This window comes from Nannobrachium achirus, assembly GCF_963921795.1.
Source record: "Nannobrachium achirus genome assembly, chromosome: 9".
NCBI classification, from domain to species: Eukaryota; Metazoa; Chordata; class Actinopteri; order Myctophiformes; family Myctophidae; genus Nannobrachium; species Nannobrachium achirus.
The window spans coordinates 54,678,064-54,696,625 of record NC_137818.1 but is presented as its reverse complement, the minus strand read 5'-3'; the positions used below and the strand labels follow the sequence as shown (position 1 = coordinate 54,696,625).

At 41.3% G+C, this 18,562-nt stretch overlaps 2 protein-coding genes across 2 annotated transcripts; one reads left to right on the top strand and one right to left on the bottom strand.

Annotated features, from left to right (window-relative positions):
• Positions 1 to 1,666: 1,666 nt before the first annotated feature.
• lsm14b (LSM family member 14B) lies at positions 1,667 to 4,773 on the bottom strand (the record flags this gene model as incomplete). Its single annotated transcript, XM_080732900.1, has 7 exons — positions 1,667 to 1,805; positions 2,436 to 2,565; positions 2,757 to 2,918; positions 3,190 to 3,297; positions 3,527 to 3,581; positions 4,276 to 4,445; positions 4,653 to 4,773. The coding sequence occupies 7 exons, from the start codon at positions 4,771 to 4,773 to the stop codon at positions 1,667 to 1,669; spliced, it is 885 nt and encodes a 294-aa protein (XP_080589026.1).
• A 1,635-nt stretch (positions 4,774 to 6,408) lies between these two features.
• LOC308291484 (calcium-responsive transactivator-like) lies at positions 6,409 to 16,625 on the top strand (the record flags this gene model as incomplete). Its single annotated transcript, XM_080733504.1, has 10 exons — positions 6,409 to 6,477; positions 7,496 to 7,572; positions 7,690 to 7,774; positions 8,049 to 8,184; positions 10,918 to 11,091; positions 13,568 to 13,657; positions 14,202 to 14,294; positions 14,792 to 14,911; positions 15,494 to 15,621; positions 16,599 to 16,625. The coding sequence occupies 10 exons, from the start codon at positions 6,409 to 6,411 to the stop codon at positions 16,623 to 16,625; spliced, it is 999 nt and encodes a 332-aa protein (XP_080589630.1).
• Positions 16,626 to 18,562: the final 1,937 nt, after the last annotated feature.

Below are 18,562 nucleotides of genomic sequence, written 5' to 3'. Positions count from 1 at the left end.
GGTACAGTTCACTGGTACAAGGTCTACTAAAAGGAGATCCATGAAAAGCTTATTTCCACTGGAAACCATTGAAGTATCTCATAACATTGAATGACAGACAAATAGAACACAGTACTATGCAGTAGATATGTAAAGAAAAACAAAAAAGAAAACGGTAAGTCTAAACAAACAGTATATACAAAGAAGAGGCAGGACACCATAACAAGAGTCAGTGGTGGATATACTAAGATAGACAGACTACTTTTATTATCCCAAGGGGGAAAATTCAGGGAAAAGTACTCAAATGTTTTTACCCAAGTAGAAGTATCAATACAATGTAGAAATACTCTGTTAGGGTGCCCACACACCAAAATACCTAGAGTGGAATCCGCCAATGCATTTCAATGAGAATGGAGCGTTTTTTGCAGTAATCCTCTACTGGCAAAAAACACTCCATTCTCATTGAAATGCATTGGCGGATTCCACTCTAGGTATTTTGGTGTGAGGGCACCCTTACAAGTAAAAGTCCAGAATTCAAAATGTACTTGAGTAAAAGTACAAAAGTATCAGTATAAAAAAGTAATTGAAGTAGACCTATACATATTTGGTAAAAGCTTGGTATAGGCCTACATTCATACACTGAGCACAGACTGTAATCATGCATACATTCTAATTTCTGAGTTTGGCTCCAGCCCATAGACCTGCCCACTCTCAGAGTGGACTGTTTCTGAAATCAGGCTAATTAATACTGGGAGTAAAAAAAACTACTATAATATTAAATTGGCGCCACCCACCATCACGCCATGGGCCCCTCACTCCATAGGTCCCTCACACCGTGGGCTCTGTGCAGTCTATATGCTGAGTGCGCTCCATGGAACCCTCTGCATGCCACAGCTATGCTTTTCTCTGTCTGTGGTGGTCCTGGTGGAGAGTGGATAAGTTTCTCTGTGCGGTTAGATTAGATGAGTTTCTTCTCTTGTGTGTATTTTACACTAGTGTTTTGAAGACGACCAAGAAGGCCCAGAGAGTAAAAGGTTGTGCAGACAGTCGAGCCAAGGCGCTCAAGAGCACTCACGTTCTGTGACTTGACAACTGACATTGAAATGAAAATGAGAGCAACACCATAGATCTTATTAGTTATTATACCCTGCTGCCTACTTTGAGTGTTTCAAAACAGACATGAAATAATGAACTAAAGATTTAATATGTCACCATTTTATTTATTCAGATAATATTCAATAACAAGTAGTGAAGCAAAAAAAGTATATAAACAATCTTATAACGTTTTTTGGGGGGGAAAAGAAACTGTTGAAGAACAAAAGTAAATATTCATGTCCTTTCAAATAGTTAATTGGTAGGACAAAAAAAAAGAAAAGAATGCTCCCCAAACATTGGTAAATTAAACGAAAGATTCTGATGAAAATATACAATCAACCCAAAGTATATACACCGATACATTCTGCAGCCTGTACAAACATCCTACAAAAGTGAACCATCAATACATTTCCAACAGTATGCAAGTAAAAAAAGGCTGAATACAAAACATTCACCAGGTCTTACAACTGTGGATTGGTTGACTTGTCAAGTCATACTAATAGAATGAAGGCCATGTCCTGGTCGATAAGTGGTATCCAAGCAGATTATAACTGCATAAGCTCTGACCTTCACCACTGTTCACATCTGGCTCTCAGGCAGAGTAAATGCCCCGCGGGGCCCCGTAGGCGTAGCCCCGTCCACGGTATCCTCGGTAGCCACGGCCCCTCAGGAACCTACCAGGAACACCGAACGTCTCAACATTGCGCTTCCGCTCTTCTGCCCAAGTTGTTCTGGAATAGATGTGACACAGAGTAGGGAGGGCACTTACTCTTAAGAGTTTGATACGACATCATTGACATTTGAATATCAAATTTAACATACATATACGTAAGGACAATTTAGGGCAATATTACATCATCATGGACCCCTTAACTTTGAGAACAAACGTAACCAAATGGATCCGTTAGGGCCCATTTGTACACTCACAGCTTTGCACACAAGACAGTTGCGTTTTTTTCGTTTGCTGCATGAATAAAACGCATTGGATTTGGTGTGCAATGCTGTGCGGAATCGGCGCTGCGGATCCCAAAAGGAGTCATAAAAGGAGTGATGAGTTTTTTACCGCATGCGACAAGACGCACGAATCGAACTGGGTTCGACTTCGATCGAGAAAAAAACACACGGCCGCAGCCACTCGTCGCACGGCTAATTCGGATCCGGTGTGCATGAGGTCGTAGAGAATCATTGTTTTCATTTAAAAAATTAAATTGTCCGTTTTATCCGTGCAGATAAACGCGACTGTGTGCAAAGGGCTTTAGACCTGCACATAAGGCCCCATTTGGAATGGACTCACGGAAGCCCGAGGGTCCCCAGACCACTCTTTGAGAACCACAGGCTGCAAATAGGCTTAAATGATTTACCTGGATTTTATATCAAAGGACAGGTTGTCAAAAAAGCACTTTGCTTTGTCATAAAAGCACTTCGGCCCAAAAACAGGATCCTCGGATGGTGAATCTCCTGGTTCCTTTTCCTCCCCTTCATTATTACCATCTGGAGAGATTAAAACATCATATTTCATTTATAACAAAATATTTTTATACATGCAGAATGAAAAAGCTTGTTAAACAGCTCATCTTTGAACTTCACATATGTAGAATTATTTGGGACAAGAGATTTTCAGTTTTGTCATCAGCCAACTCAACTCGTCTTTCTTGTAAATGTGTTCACTGCACATAACCAACCTTTGATCGTCAACCTGTCATGCATCTCCCTCTCCATCATCTCCTTGATGAACTGTGCATTAGCTGAATCAAAGTCAAAGTCTGTCTCAAACTTTAGGGGGCTACGCGTAGGATCCTCCACCATTGGCTGGCCTCTTCTGTAGTTCCTGCGTCTACGAGGTGCTAAGGTATATAGAAGAAAGAAAGAACTATGTACCAGGCTTCGTCTGCCAATTTAATAGAACATTACTTTATTTTCCTTGTAAACTCAAGTTTACACCAGGTATAAATGAGTGGTTGAAATTATTTTGTGCAAGCTTCCCACAAATTACAGTTGCAGTTTAGTTACATTAAATAGAAAATAATAAGTGAAAGTAAGAGTAACAATATTAAGACAAATATCAAATGTATACATCAAGTATGTATGTGACAATGTTACTGTATGAACATTTACCTTGCCTTCTCCTTGGTGGCATTCTGTTGTCTTCATTCCTGTCCCTCTCCTCTTGGCGTGTCCTCCGCTGGGTGTAAGACTCCTCTGGGGTCGACCTTAGATTTTCTTCTGAATGTGACAGTTTCACAAATTGATGGAATCAAAAAAACTATCCTACACAATTCGCTATACTCAAAGAAAGAAGCACAAGTGAATACACAACATTAACTGCTGCGTTTTAGTAAGTAGGCAAATGCAACACAATACGATAATACAGGCAGCCTCCTTACTATTGCCTACAGTATTCCTGGGCTGAGGGACTCTCTGTCTTGTCCTTTGGGGTCTTCCACCATCACACCACTGGTCCTGGGGTTCATACCGTTCATTGAAACCTCGCTGCTGTGTATATGTCTCTACAGGACGTAGAGGTAGAGTCTGGATAGCCTTCTCCACAGAAGGACCCCTTCTAATCTGTGGTCCATGAAGATGAGGACCTGCATGAAGACCAAAGCCATTTTAGTCGTCATTTCAAAGCATCTGCTGAAAGATATTAGACTCCTCACTTTTAGTGTCATTTGAATGAAGTAGACACTTTTGCTCACATCCACTTACCAATGCCAGCAGCATACTGTTGATTAAGGACAGAGCTAGCAGCCAGGTGGTTAAAAGAGGGAATTCTTGCGGAACTGAAAAGTCCTCCTTGGGCTGGGAATAAGCATGGGGAGCCCCCACAGGAAGACTGGAAATGGATATTAAATATATCGTCAATTGTGAAGTGTTTTCCGTTTTTGGTTACTAAAGGAGTAGAGGTGAAAATGAGAAACTTCTGGGAACCCAGATTACTAAAGGAGTAGTTCACCCCCAAAATGACTATTTCTATTGATTACTCACACCATGGACACTTGAGTTCAATATTCTTTTGTATTTGTCGCATTCCTAAGACAAGATTTTGATTATAGTAAATTAACCCCCATCGATTCCAGATGGGGACCCATAAAACAAAAAAATAGAATCAAACTCGAGTCTCCATGGCGTGAGAAATTAAAAATTAATAGAAAAAAGTTATTTTGGGGGTGAACTATTCCTTTTAAGACAGTGATTCTATACCTGCACTATGGCTGGATCCTGGGGTAGGCCATGGTAATGCTGAGATTTTGGATATTCGCATAAATGGATGTCTTTTATGTCACTTCCTCTGAAAGTGATGTACTCATACAAATCATTTTTGGGTGGTGTTGGCCTGTCCGTGGGGCGGCCCTCTGTTCCAAAACACTGAACTTGAAGAAGAAAAGACCAATTTTACAATCCCAGACTGGGGAAACAACATTTTTGCAAGCTCTACCTTCACATAAAACACAAACCTTGAAATGGCACAATGATCTTTAGAGTAGGCCTATTAGACTTCAAACAAAAATAGAAAAAAAAAAGAAAAGAAAAAAGCAAACAAAACAAGATGGACGACAGACAAACATGAACAAACTCACCTTTTGCCAGCACTACTGTGGAGTCCACTGTGTCAATTGTGTATAAAATGCCTTCATAACGATTGTGAGCTTTTGAAATCAGGCTTATTTTACAGCCAATGTAGGGCTTGGTAGCGCTCATGGCTTAACAGGAGTTGTAAACTCTGCAGAAAGATGTTGTTATGAAAGAATCCAGACAGAGGAAAGCTGAACAGCGACCGGAAGTAATTTATAGAATGACGTCATTGCTAATTAATTTAGATAGACGCACCTGAGTTTGATATGGTCCCTGGAACGGCCACATTCCAGTGTTGCGATGGCTTTATGATAAAATAATATAAAATATATAGCCTAATATAAATAATATACGCTAATAGGCTTATAATTTAATTCACATTTTAGCCTATATTATATTAATATATTATATTATATTATATTATATTAGGCTATATTGTTATATTATTTAAGATATTTCAAGATGTTTTACCTGGCTGATGTTAACTCCAGCGGACAAGAGAGGGAGACATTTCCTATTGACGGTATAAATGAAGGCCACAACTGATCATGTGAGATACAATGGGCTATCACAGTTATGTATCGTCATCAACCTGGTGTTGAGCAATTTAGCCAATTTGCCAAGGGCGTCTACACAAACGTTCAGATCTAAGGAATAAAGTGCTTACTGAAGGCTCACGGATGTCACAATATGGTAAACTTAAGCAGAATTATCCGTAACTTCCGTATAGTTTAATAAAAAGCATTTTAATCCGATCGGCAGCCGTTTTACCGGATTCTTCTCAACTTTCAACTACGTGACCACAATCGGTTGCGAGGTGTACTGCACTCTAGCTGATACATTAAAACCTTATTAGAAAATGGCGACTGATCGCATGCTGCTTATTAAACAATACGGAAGATACGGGTAAATTCTGCTTAAGCGTACCATATTGTCACATCCGTGAGCCTTCAGTAAGCACTTTAATTTTGAAATGTGAACGTTTGTGTAGACGAAGGTGGCAAATTGGCTACAATGCTCAACACCAGGTTAAGGTGGATCCACGACGGTCGTGAGATACGACCGTCATGTTTATTGGATAATGGGATAATAAAGATAGCAATATGCTACATTTCAGCAATGATAGCTGTAGTAACCAGATCTGAATGAAAAAAGTTGTAAAATGCAGCCAGGCTACATAAGGGAAGAGTTATGCGCGGAGTGTGTGTGTGTGTGTGTGTGTGTGTGTGCGTGCGTGTGTGTGTGTGTGTGTGTGTGTGTGCGTGTGTGTGTGTGTGTGCGTGCGTGCGTGCGTGTGTGTGTGTGTGTGTGTGTGCGCGCGCGCGTGCGTGCGCGTGGTGCGTGCGCGCGTGCGTGCTCGCGCGCGCATAAACCAGACCTATTGGCTTTCGTGAATCAAAAGATACAACGCACGCACGGCACTTCAGTCAGTGAGAAAAGTGGTAGGCTACTCAATCTGTGGACTATACCAAAAACAGAGCAAGGGGTGTTTCCTCTCTCCTAGAAAAACCTTTGTATTTTTTATGGAGTTGTTTGCATGGAGGAGAAAGCATAGGCCTATAGTTGTAAAATCATTATATTGAAATCAATTGAGGAAAAAATTAAGTGCTTCCATGAGCTATGTATAAAAAAGAACACCCCCCTGAACACCCCCATTTCTGAGTAATGGTGAAACTAGGTAGCCTAATAGAGGGCTGTGCTCCAGATAATAAATATTAGAATAAAGAAAGCGTATAGGCTATTTATTTCCCATATGACAAAATGTCGGTGGCATTTTCATCGGCGCGCCCCAGGGGTAAAGGGGAGGTGACGCAACAAACCATTCAAAAGGTAAAGCCGTTCAGGGTGTTTTTGTTGAAAAGAAAAAAGATTGTATTATTTTATGTGTGCGAGAGCGTGCAATCTACCATCAGTGCGTGGAAAGTAGCTGGTGGTAAATATCAAAAGCAATGGCAACTGGTATTGTACTGATATCACCTCAAGGTGCAAGCCAAACAAAGCGCTTATGATACCGTTAATCTATTTTCTTGTAAAGGGATCAATCGCGTTGCGTTTGCTAGGTGAATATTTTTCGTAGGCTAGGCTATGCGAGAAACAGATAGATGATTATGTTTGATATCAATTGATATTTTGAATCTTATATTGTTGCCGTTTAACCTTAAACAAATTGCATTATGGTAATTTTTCATGCATATCTTTTTAAAATAGGCTATTAATAGGCCTACACATTGTGACTCAAAATAGAGGCATCCAATGAAAATGCTGCAGTCTACAGCGCATGGTGGAAGGAAAGTGAGAAACGTGGGACTATCCGAACCAGACAGTTTTTATTTTTATCCTTGACCGAGCCATGTGTTTAAAAGGGATGGGTGCTGCTGTCTGTCTGTCTGTCTGTCTGTCTGTCTGTCTGTCTGCCTGCTATCGGTGAGATCGACTAGCCCACTGATGCTTAGGAAAGCTACTGACTTTGATCATGTAAGAAAAGAGTGACTGTGAGATGCCAAGGATAAAGCCAGCCTGAGGAGAAACTGTCTCTGTCCCAGTTCAGCGTCTCTCCCAGGTTCTATGGTAATATTAAACATAAAGGGAAAAAAACACCTGACCCAGATTGTTCTGAGAATAGACAGTTTGTGTGTGTGTGTGTGTGTGTGTGTGTGTGTGTGTGTGTGTGTGTGTGTGTGTGTGTGTGCGTGCGTGCGTGCGTGTGTGCTGCACGTACGTGCACGTGTGCAGATGTGTGTACAGATGTCTGATCTTCAAGTAAGTCCAGACCCCCTTTTTTGTTTCTTAAATATAGCCATGTAACATACTCTCTGCTCTGTATATTGTCATATTTTCTCCCCCACAGATGCTGGATGAGAATCATCATTTAATACAATGCATTATGGACTACCAAAGCAAAGGCAAGACAGCAGAATGCACACAGTAGGTGTCATGTGTTTCCACAGGCTTCATATATGTCAGTGCAGACATAGGCCTGTACAGTACCAAAGCAATCATTGATAGCAGTGACATTTTCATGGCTCTGTGCTTTTTTGACAGGTATCAGCAGGTCCTGCACAGAAATCTTGTTTATCTGGCCACAATAGCAGACTCCAATCAAAATATGCAGTCACTTTTACCTGCGGTAAGTCTTGTCTGCCTCACCAGGTTTCATGGAGAGGTACTCATGTATATAATCTACATGAGTATACTTGTGAGCACAGTATAAGCATATTACTTATACTGTGCTCACAACGTGAGCTTGTATGTAGATTGTCTATTTTTGTTGCATGACTCCGTCATTCATCAAAGTATCAAGTTATTCAGTTGTTATCCACACACGTCGCCTCCACCATCTATCTCTTTACTTTGACACCTATAAGTTGTGACATCCATCCATCGATGTGTTCCCTCCGCAGCCTCCCACTCCCAACATGTCGATGGGACCTGGAGGCCTGGGCCAGAGTGGGGGTCACTCCCAGAGCAACCTCAATGACAGCATGGCTCCGGCGGGACCCCCCACCACATCCATGATGCAGGGTCAAATGTCCAATGGTGAGAAATCGATCGATCCACACAGGAGTTCCACACACGTGCAGACTCGTCACGCTGTGTGCTTTCTTTCACACAAAAGCAAATGCATGCACACAGACGCACACAAACACTTTTCAGTCCTTGATGTCGAGTGCATGTCTTTCTCTGACTGTGCCGCATGTCTGCTGCGTCCACTTTGACTTCTTGCAATTAATTAACTTACTGCTTGCAAGCGTCCGTGCTCTTAGCTTTTAGTCCAGCTAATGCTCTACAGCCATACAATTGTGTTCCATTACCGCTAACTTGTGCCTTCCGATCTATCCCTAATCCCTTAATTTATTTACTTTTGCACCCATGACTAACATAGCCCGTCGCTCAAGCCCTATGCCACCCGCAGAAGCTTCCAGTAAAGATGAACTGAATGTGTTCCCATGATGACTATATGAATATGATGAAGGTGATGATGATGATGGTACTGCATTGGGACTGTGCGCAGGGGTGTCGCACCAAATTATGGGCCCTGGGTACAAGGATTCACTGTGGGCCCCAGGGGGGGAGGGGGTTTAACCCATTTAGACTGGAAACGCATTATTTTGTGCTTTAACTATTGAAAAATAGCAGATATACACGCTCACTTGTAGATCTGCTATTTTTCAGTAGCTAAAGTATAGAATAATTAAGCCCCCCCCCCCACACACACTCACCTTGGGCCCTAGTACCTCAGTCCCACTCCCCCCCCCCCCCCCCCCCCCCCCCCCCCCTTGTGACGCCCCTGACTGTGCATGTTGTGTCGTCAGGCTTCAGCCACACCCCCACGCAGCAGCAGTTTGGTCCCTCCTCGGCCCCTGGCTACGGCCCCCCCGCTCCCTCCCCGCAGGGCAGCATGATCCAGGGCCCTGCTGGGCCCCCATATGGCTCCTCCTCCTCTGCCCGCAGCAACCTCAACGTGCCGTCTAACCCAGGTGAGCCGGGTTTCGAGGGATCCGGTCCAGGCGTGGAAGGAGGAATCCAGTTCCGGTGTAGAAGGATCTGGTCAGAGTATTAGAGAGATCCAGTTCAGGTGTAGAGCGATCCGGTCCAGTTCCATCATGCCGAGCTGTGTAATAATAGGCTACGTTGGGGCTTAGAAGACGCGGGCAACGAGGACAACAATACTTTCTCCTCAACTCAACTTGTATTCGACTTGCTCCTAAATCACAACGTATCTTAGCCACTCAAGCCCTACGTGTCTATGACAGCAAGATATAAAACGTTATTTCTGCCCCTGGTTCTAAATTTACATAGGGACAAAGAATAACAGCGATGTGTAATCTATAGAATATCATGGGTTTCTGCTCAGCAATCCTGATATCACATTGCTCTTAAAACCATTCAATATTTCAGATGCAGAATTTGACATTCCATAATTTCTTAATCCCTCCTGTTGCCCAGGACAACGGACAAACTACTGTAAACAACCAAACACATTCAGTTCATCAGAGAGGTCCTGCTTTTTTTGTTCCTCACCTCCCCGCTCCAGACTTAACCACTTTCGCCCTGCATACTTCAATGTACGAGAAAATAGCTCACGACATGTGCCATCGTGGCGAGTTGAGAGCTTGTAGATCTGCTATTTCCGCTGTTTTTAAAAGATTTTCGAAAATAAATATATATAAAAAAAGGCCCAAATAAGGGCCCAGGGTTAACGTGGTTAATTCTCTTAAATCTCTAACCTTTGATATGCAGCCCTTCTTTCTCTGGTTGTCTGTGTGTAGTTATTGTTGTTCATGCAGTCGCGTCACTGGCCTTTCCTTGCATTTGTAGCATCTTAAAAGTTCGTCCTTCTCTATTTTAAGAGAACCCTGTTCTTTTTTTGTTTTGTTTTTAGTTTGTTTCTCTTTAATTTAAAATCTTGTCTACACTTCTCTTCCTCGGTTGTGAATACAACATGCTGTTGCTGATGTTGGCGATCAGTGCGGTTCTCAAAGTTTGAGGGTGTTCCAGGGAGTCCCCAGCAAAATAAGAAACAGTTCAACTTTTAACGCAACTTTTCAAAACGATAGCAAAAATAGCCGATGTACTGTACGATCTCACAATGCGCCACGACAATGACGCGTTACGATATTGTACATCAGAGTTTTTTTTAAAGATTTTTGGCAAAGACATTCACAGAATAGGGATGCCAGGTTGAAAATGGTCTAGAATGTAATCCAATAAGAGAATGTACTGTATAGATCAGGGGTTTTCAAAGTGGTTAACGGGGCACCCTGGGGTGCCGTGACGGCAGTCCAGGGGTGCCGCGATATAATTTGATAATATTTGGAATTTATTCGGACACTACAAAGTTATTTTCATGATGCGAGGCGTTGTGTAGATCTGTTGTTTTCACTAGTTTAGTACATTTCTTAGATGATAAATACAAAACGAACGGTTTTGGACATACAAGGTTTCCACCCGACAACGACGATATGCTATAAATATAAGGTGCTGGGAGTGAAAATTGCCCTGAGACAAAAAAGTTTGGGAACCCCTGGTATAGATCAAGGTATGGTAGTTTTCTGTAGTCTTTCTGTAGAATTCTGTACTTAATCTAATCTAATCTAAGCAAGATCTTCTTTTATGGGTGTCCCTGGCACCAAAACGTCTCAAATGCCAGGGCCTGCAGCTCAATGCTTATCAATTTGGGGGTCCTTGATGTGAGAATCTTTTAAGATTCACTGGTGTAGAATAACGCATGAGATCATCTCTCTCCCACAATCCCACCTATACCTCCAGTCTCCATGATGCACCAACAGTCAGCCACCTCACACTACCCCTCGTCCCCGGCCCCTGGGGGCCAGCAGCACTATCAGGGACAACAACAAGCCATGGGCATGATGGGCCAGGGTGGCCAAGGAAACAGCATGATGTCTCAGAGGCCGATGGCTTCCTACCGCTCTTCACAGCAAGGTAAGTGGAGACAACTTCTCTCCTCGCGCTGCCGTGGATTTGCAGTGGGGAAAAAAGATCGATTATGCAAATGATTCTGACTGATCAGCTTCGGCTTTGTGTGTGTGTGCGTGTGTGCGTGTGGGAGGGGTAAAGATGTTGTGTGAATATAGATTAGTGAATTAGAAAGTGCTTCATATTTGAATTAGCAAGCTGATGGCTTGATATTTTGTAGTGAAATGAATATCGTCGTTGGGTGGAAACCTTGTATGACCGTTCGTTTTGTATTTATCATTTAAAAAATGAACTAAACTAGTGAAAACAGCAGATCTACAAGCACACAACGCCTCGCACCGCGAGGCGTTGTGTGCTTGTAGATCTGCTGTTTTCACTAGTTTTGTGCGATGGCCTTCTACGATGAAGCAGGGCTTTACTTTGCAAGAGAACATACCAATTTGAAACTTGGAGATACAAGGTTTCCACCCGGCAACAACGATTTAGTGGTTGTTTATAACGGCTGTAACTACAATGGGTATGATGATACTTGTATGATGAGCGTTATTTCATTGTTATTTGAAGTCAGAGCAGATGTTGAAGCTCTTTGGTTCAGAGTCTGTCCCAGGTGCTTGTGACTTTAAGAGCCACGGTGGAAATATATCACTCTTGTCACATCAGATCTCAATCTCTAAATCATTTTGCCCTATGATGCTATGTCAGCATGAACCTAATAATAGCTCCTAACGTCTCGTCTTTGGAAAGATGTGGACTGGACACGTGCCTCATTGATGCTTGAATAGGATGGGAGACGGTTTCCAGGGTAACAGATGTAAGGCATCGTTCACTCTACTCTACCACACCATGATTCTAACTTGACTAGATTCAATATTTCCACATAGGAGAGTGTTATTGTTATTATTATTATTATTGGTAACATTACATTACAAACATTAAGTTTGTCTGGGTGCCTCGCTCACCAGCCAGCCTCTGATTGGTTGTAAGGCTGTTGCTAAGGCTCTTCTGTGGTTCCTGGGCGATGATGATAAGAGGCGATATCAGAGGAGGTTTTGCTACTGATGTAGAAATTAACAGGTTCTGCTGTACACCTTGTTCCTTCAAAGGGTACATTTTCCGTCACTTTTGGTTAGAATTTAAACTGGTGGTCTGCAGGGTTTCGCAGCTTTTTTAGTTGAGTTTTTCTAGTTTCTTTTAATCTCTTGCTGCGGATGTTTTTTGTAGTATTTTGTTGAGTTCGTCTAATAGGATGTGAAGACAAGGAGTGGAATCTGGAGTTTCTGCACACTGACACCAAGCAGAGATCAGATTCTCCCTGATAATTGGCTTGATAATCATGTCATTTTCTACTCATAATCACCCTGGGATTACAGTATTCACTTCCATGGCATTATTCATTAGTAGTTTATTCAGTTATCCATGACCCAAATTGGGCTTGATGACATGATATTTTTGCTACAAATAAAAATGCATGGTCAGTGAGTGAAATTATATTATACGCTCTCAGCAGAATCAAGACACATGATAAGATTGGACTCCATTATTTACCCAATGTATTTTCTCCACTTCCTCATTGAATAAGGGAGCGCGTCAGAAGTCAAACGTATCCATGATATCATCTATCAGTATTCAATCTCTCCACTGTCCTTCATTTTCAATGACACGCACGCACGCACGCACGCACACACACGCACGCACGCACGCACGCACGCACGCACGCACGCACGCACGCACGCACTCTCTCACACACCAAGTAAAGCCCTGCTTCATCATACAAGGCTGTCGCACAAAAGTAGTGAAAAGTAGTGATCTACAAGCACACAACGCCTCGCACCACGAGGCGTTGTGTGCTTGTAGATCTGCTATTCTCACTAGTTTAGTTCATTTTAAAAAAAACGGTATGGGAACATACAAGTTTTCTACCCGACAACGACAACATGCACGCGTGCAAGCACGCACGCACCACGCACACGCTCCTACACTGCTTCTACACAGCTCCAGAGTCCAGTGTGTCCAGCAGGCCCAGTTCCTTTAGCCGCCACCAACTCATTGGCCAGTAGGGATGGGACGATATGAAAATTTCATATCACGACTATTGTGACAAAAGAAATCGCGATTTACGATATTATCGCGATAATCAAAATCCATTATCCTGGGGCGCAACATTTGCCAAAAAATAGCCGACCTACAAGCTCACAACGCGTCGCAACTCTCATTTGATAGAGAGTGAAAAAAGACTGTATCAAGTACGTATATTATAAGTACCCTTAACAAGAGGGTTTAAATGGTACCGGATATGCAGCTCGGCAAATAAAAGGTGAATTGATCCCAGTGCATGGCGGAGGACGATATCACGATAAATGAAAGCTCCACGTTACAATTATCGCGAGGGTTTTTTATCACGATAAACGATAATGTCCCATCCCTATTGGCCAGTTGGTCCGACCGCCTCATTAACCCATCGTGGTGTCGCCTGTCTTTGCAGGACCTGCACAGCAGTACATGGGACAAGACGAGTTCTACGGAGAGCAGTATGGGCACAATCAGAGCTCCAGCGAGCAGTATTACCCTGATGGTAATCATGCACAGCCGTAAACTGTATATACACACAGCTCTCAATTCCACGCTAATCTTTCACTGATCATGCACTCATATTTACAGTAGGCCTATTACATGCCATTTCCTCTCAGGACCATTCCACTCACTGTAGCGGTGAAGCTGAAATTCGCTCCCATACCCTCTCTCGGTCATGGCCTTTCTTTTCCTCACTGTGAGAGTTGACAAAGCACCGAAACAAGTTGGGGAAAGGGGCTGATGTTGATCTGAATTCTGCTTCTTCCCAGTGTGTCTTGTGTCCATACTGTCCCCCCTTGGTACGTGTGCAGAAATGTCAGATTTCATAAATTGTTTGAGCGGTTTGTAGCGGACAGAGAGCGCAATTCCAGTTGTGTTTGTGCCTTGTGTGTCAGAGTTCATACTGAGGTTGGAGGCCCAGCAAATGCTGTTTGTGTGCTTGGCTTTCTGCCACTGTACATGTATTATGAATGTTTATGGTTCCAACTTGTGAGAGGGACGAATTGCTGTGGCTTTTGTTATGTGTTGAATGCCGCCCTCTGCAGGTCATGGGGAGTACTCCTATCAACAGTCATCTTATGGTGAGCAAGGTTATGAGAGGTCCTTTGATGAATCTTCACAACACTACTATGAAGGAGGTAGGGAATCTAGGGATGCTAACTATTCATTATTTTCTTAGCGCGATTATTCTAGCTTTGACTTACTCATGAAGTACGTTTTTATCTGGGTTATATATTGGGCTACATATTTAATGTGTCAACAAATTGAAATTCCTATTCTGATTTTGTATAATTGGCTAAATCAATTAGTCTGATTAATCTCTTTAGTCCTATTTTATACTTTGTCAAAAATGGTGTCATGCTAAAATGATGCCACGTGATAGAGATCACGTGTGTGGGGATCTGTTATTTTAGCTCTTCTTTAAAATATTATTTCGTTTGACACACCGTTGCACCTCAAGAATTCTGGCACTGACTCTGCACAGAAGGGGTGCTGTTTTCCAGTGTCGCACCATTAATATTCTAAGCCCTACTGATTATTTTTTGTCTAGGTAGTACTGTAAAAGTACAGTATACCACTAGAACATCATGGTAAATGTCAGTAACAATAAATGTACTTGTGCGTGTGCCTCCAGGTAACTCTCAGTACAGTCAGCAAGGGGCGCAGTATCAGCAGAGCTCTGGCCAGCAACAGCCCTTCAGCCAGCAGCAGTACTCCTCACAACAGGGCTATGGTGGACAGCCACAGGGATATGGTAAATAATATGCATTATTAAATGATTGCATTAAAATGACAGTAAAAGCACATCACAATCAGACAACATCAAGGCTTGGGCAAGTGCTACGGCAAGTATTACGTAGTGCTGTGTAGGCAGATATCTCTGATCCTCCATCTATGTGAAAGCATTGTGACATATTGTGAGCATATAAATCTTATATTATATATATAATATATATAATATATATATATATATATATATATATATATATATATATATATATATATATATATATATATATATATATATATAAGTATGTAGAGTTTAAGTGGTTAAGAAAATGCCCAAACTCCCTTTTTTGTACAAATGGAACACTGCATACTCAGTATGCAGTGTTCCATTTGTACATACACTACAGTATGCCAGGCATACTGTAGTGTAGTGTTTCTCAAAGTGTACAAATGGAACCAAATGACAAATGTACACCAAAGGTTCCATTTGTACACAAGTCAGAGTTAAGGGGAGACCTCTAGATTTGAAAGTTTGAGAAACACTGCTGTAGTGCATACACACACAAACTGATGATAGCATGTTCATGTTTGGCTGACTGTCCGGCAGGTGCTGGGCAGAGTGCCTCCACCCAGTACTCCCAGTATCAACAGGTTCAAGGACAACAGTATGGATCCTACCGCTCCTCCCAGGGTGCACCTGGAGGACAGACACAGAGACCGTACACCTTTGAACAGGTATGTTACATACAATGTAACACAGACGATGGTGTCACTTGCCGAAAATAGGCGATCTACGAAATCACAATTTGTATACTATTAAAACACAAAGTAGATTTTTTCTCAAGGTTCAAGGTTCAAGGTTGTACTTTATTGTTACGTCTTTTGTACAGGTACATAAGAGTAAAACTTATTTTTGTTTCGCTTCCTTTCAGACAATGCAGTGGTATATATAAAATAACAGCAGAACAACAAAAGAAAACACATCTAAAGATAAAATAATAAGTAATAATGACTTAGGAAAGAAAGAGTGCAAAAGAACAAAGAGAATGAAAAAAGCATCCTCAGCTGTACATGTGCATAAAGTTTGGTATATTGTACACCAATGGCATTATTTTCCCGTGGTAGCTACTGTAGTTTAACTTTTTGTAAACAACTTCACAGTGTGTTCTATTTGCAACAGGTTGATATAAATAAAAACTTCACAGTATATAATTTATATATATATGTATGTACAGTAGGTGCACTCACTCTTTCTTGTGTATGTACAACATATTAAACTACTGTATGTTCAGCCAAACTCAACTTAGTACACCATAGAATGCTTTTCTATTGAACGATAAGACGCTTGAGCTCTTCGCCCGTTTCATCCTTATCTTCATATAATTGGTCCTCACTCCTCACAATCTCATTATAAGATGGCACAATATCCATCTACTCGCTCTGGGTCTCATTTGTGGGCTGTGGACAGTTGAGAAACATGCCTACCCAATGACATCATCGATGGGGATTCCAAGCTAATTGAAACTATTCCTGGAAAGTTGTCATGCTGAAATAGAAGCCATTGTTCTTGCGTTAATAACATCATCTTATACCACCTTATAATGAGCATTGGTGACGTCCAATTAAATGAAGATAGGTCAAGAATCTGTGAAGTGGTCCTTAAAGGAACGCATCAAACTTTGTGTAGTAATGTGTCATCTTTTATCTTGTAGGGTCAGTATGGAAACTATCAGCAATAAAGTATCACTTCTCTTCCTTGTTTGATGAAAATCACACGGGGAAGGACGCGGGAAGTAAAAGACACTCAACTGTGGTACGACGTATTGTATCCTCTTGTCTTGTTCATCATCCCTTTAGCTGAGAAAATAGCCCGGAAAACAAACGTGACCCTCTCTCCTCACCTACTTCGCTCTCTCTTCAGGGTCAAAGCTGAACGATAAAAGTTCTGCAACCTTAACCCTGTTAACCACTAAACCCCAGTTCTTTGGCGATATTCTTCTTGCACCGTGAACATATACAGCCAATCTATAAGCTCTCAATGTGTCACAATACGAAGCTTTGCGAGTTTGTAGAACGACTTTTTTTATTTTTTAAATGTTTGCCTATTATTATTGACAAAAAAAAAAAAGACAAAATTGTGACGCCGGGGTTAAAGTGGTTAAAAGCCAGGGTGAAGTCATGTTAATGCCGAAAGACAGTCAACTACCTGAGAGATCTTCTGGAGAGATCAGATGTGTCATGGTGAAGCCTCAGGACCCTACCTCTATATACCTCCCTGTTTCTATTATATCTCAATCACCTTTTTACGCTGTTATCCTTTTCATTTCTTTTCATTTCACCGGCTCATCTGTTTTAAAGATTGTAGCTACAATTAACTCAAGTTAGGCTGAAGACACAAGGAGACATCCGCGAATATTTATTCAACAGACTATAGATCCTTGCTTTATAGTTCCTAGTAGATACAGTGTTATCTATTGATAAAGGATTAAGAAGGTGGAAATGTTGATCCTTATGCCTGGCTTGTTCAGGGAAGTTTGTCTGTGTTTGTCAAACTGTGATGTTTAGGTGCGTGTTTTCACTGTCTTTTGTCTTACCTAGCTCATAGACACAATAGATAGAGGGCTGGCCTGGTTCAGTCGTAGGAGGGTGTATTTTGACCATGATAATCATATCCAATGTTACAGTAGTTGTTATGACACTGAACTTTTTTTTTGGTCATTATGCTGCACGCACAGATAACGTAGAGTTGCAGAAATAGAAAGTGACACTACATTGATCCGATCATTATTTTATATTATTACGCTTTGCCACTTTGTCTGCACTTTAAGTAAGTTACTGTGTACTTTTTTTTATTGCAGTATGATTACTAACTGTTTATTAAGAAATAATCCTCAAAAAGCCAAAGTAACAGGGATAGAATGGTAGAATGTCCCCAGCACCTCCAATTCAATAAGTGCAATACACTGGGTTGCTTGTTTTCATTGTGGCTTCTTGTGTAACTTTAATTCTACAATCTAGAAGAGCAAAACTGGCAAAGACTAGGGTTGTACTTTTATGTTATAGCAAAAGTTTATAGATGCTATTATTTACAATGTATTTATTGTATTTTAAATGTGACGTATTTACATATGCACATACCGGTAATGGTTATTTGCAGATGTAAAAAGGTATATTTCAGCGTTATTTTCAGTGAAAGTTTAACAGTTATTAACTTGTAGGACAGTGCAGATAGTAAGACAAAAGTAACTTCTAATCTACAGTATATACTCGCTTGCCTTATCTTTTTTGTTTTTTGTTTTATTCGCTGTATACTGTACGTTTTCATCACATTCAGAATGGGCCATAAGTGTGTTTTTCTGTCATTTCAAATGTTACACAAAGAAAACCTCTCTGGTTATTATGCCAATAATCACAGTTTATTACACATAAATGTGATTTGTGAAGATGCTATGATTGTGAGAGTTCGACTCTGGGGTATGCCATAGTATTCAACTTGGCTGGGAACGGCCAACACTGTAGTTGCAGTATTTTTGCAGGGTTAAGGCCCATTCCCCCTGGGCCAGATAACAGATAAAAAATCTCTTTCTCCAGATATTTTTCCATTGAAGTGGATGGTAGATACAGATAAAAAAAAATATCTGTAAGATAGTTTTTTTTAATCTGTGACAGATATATA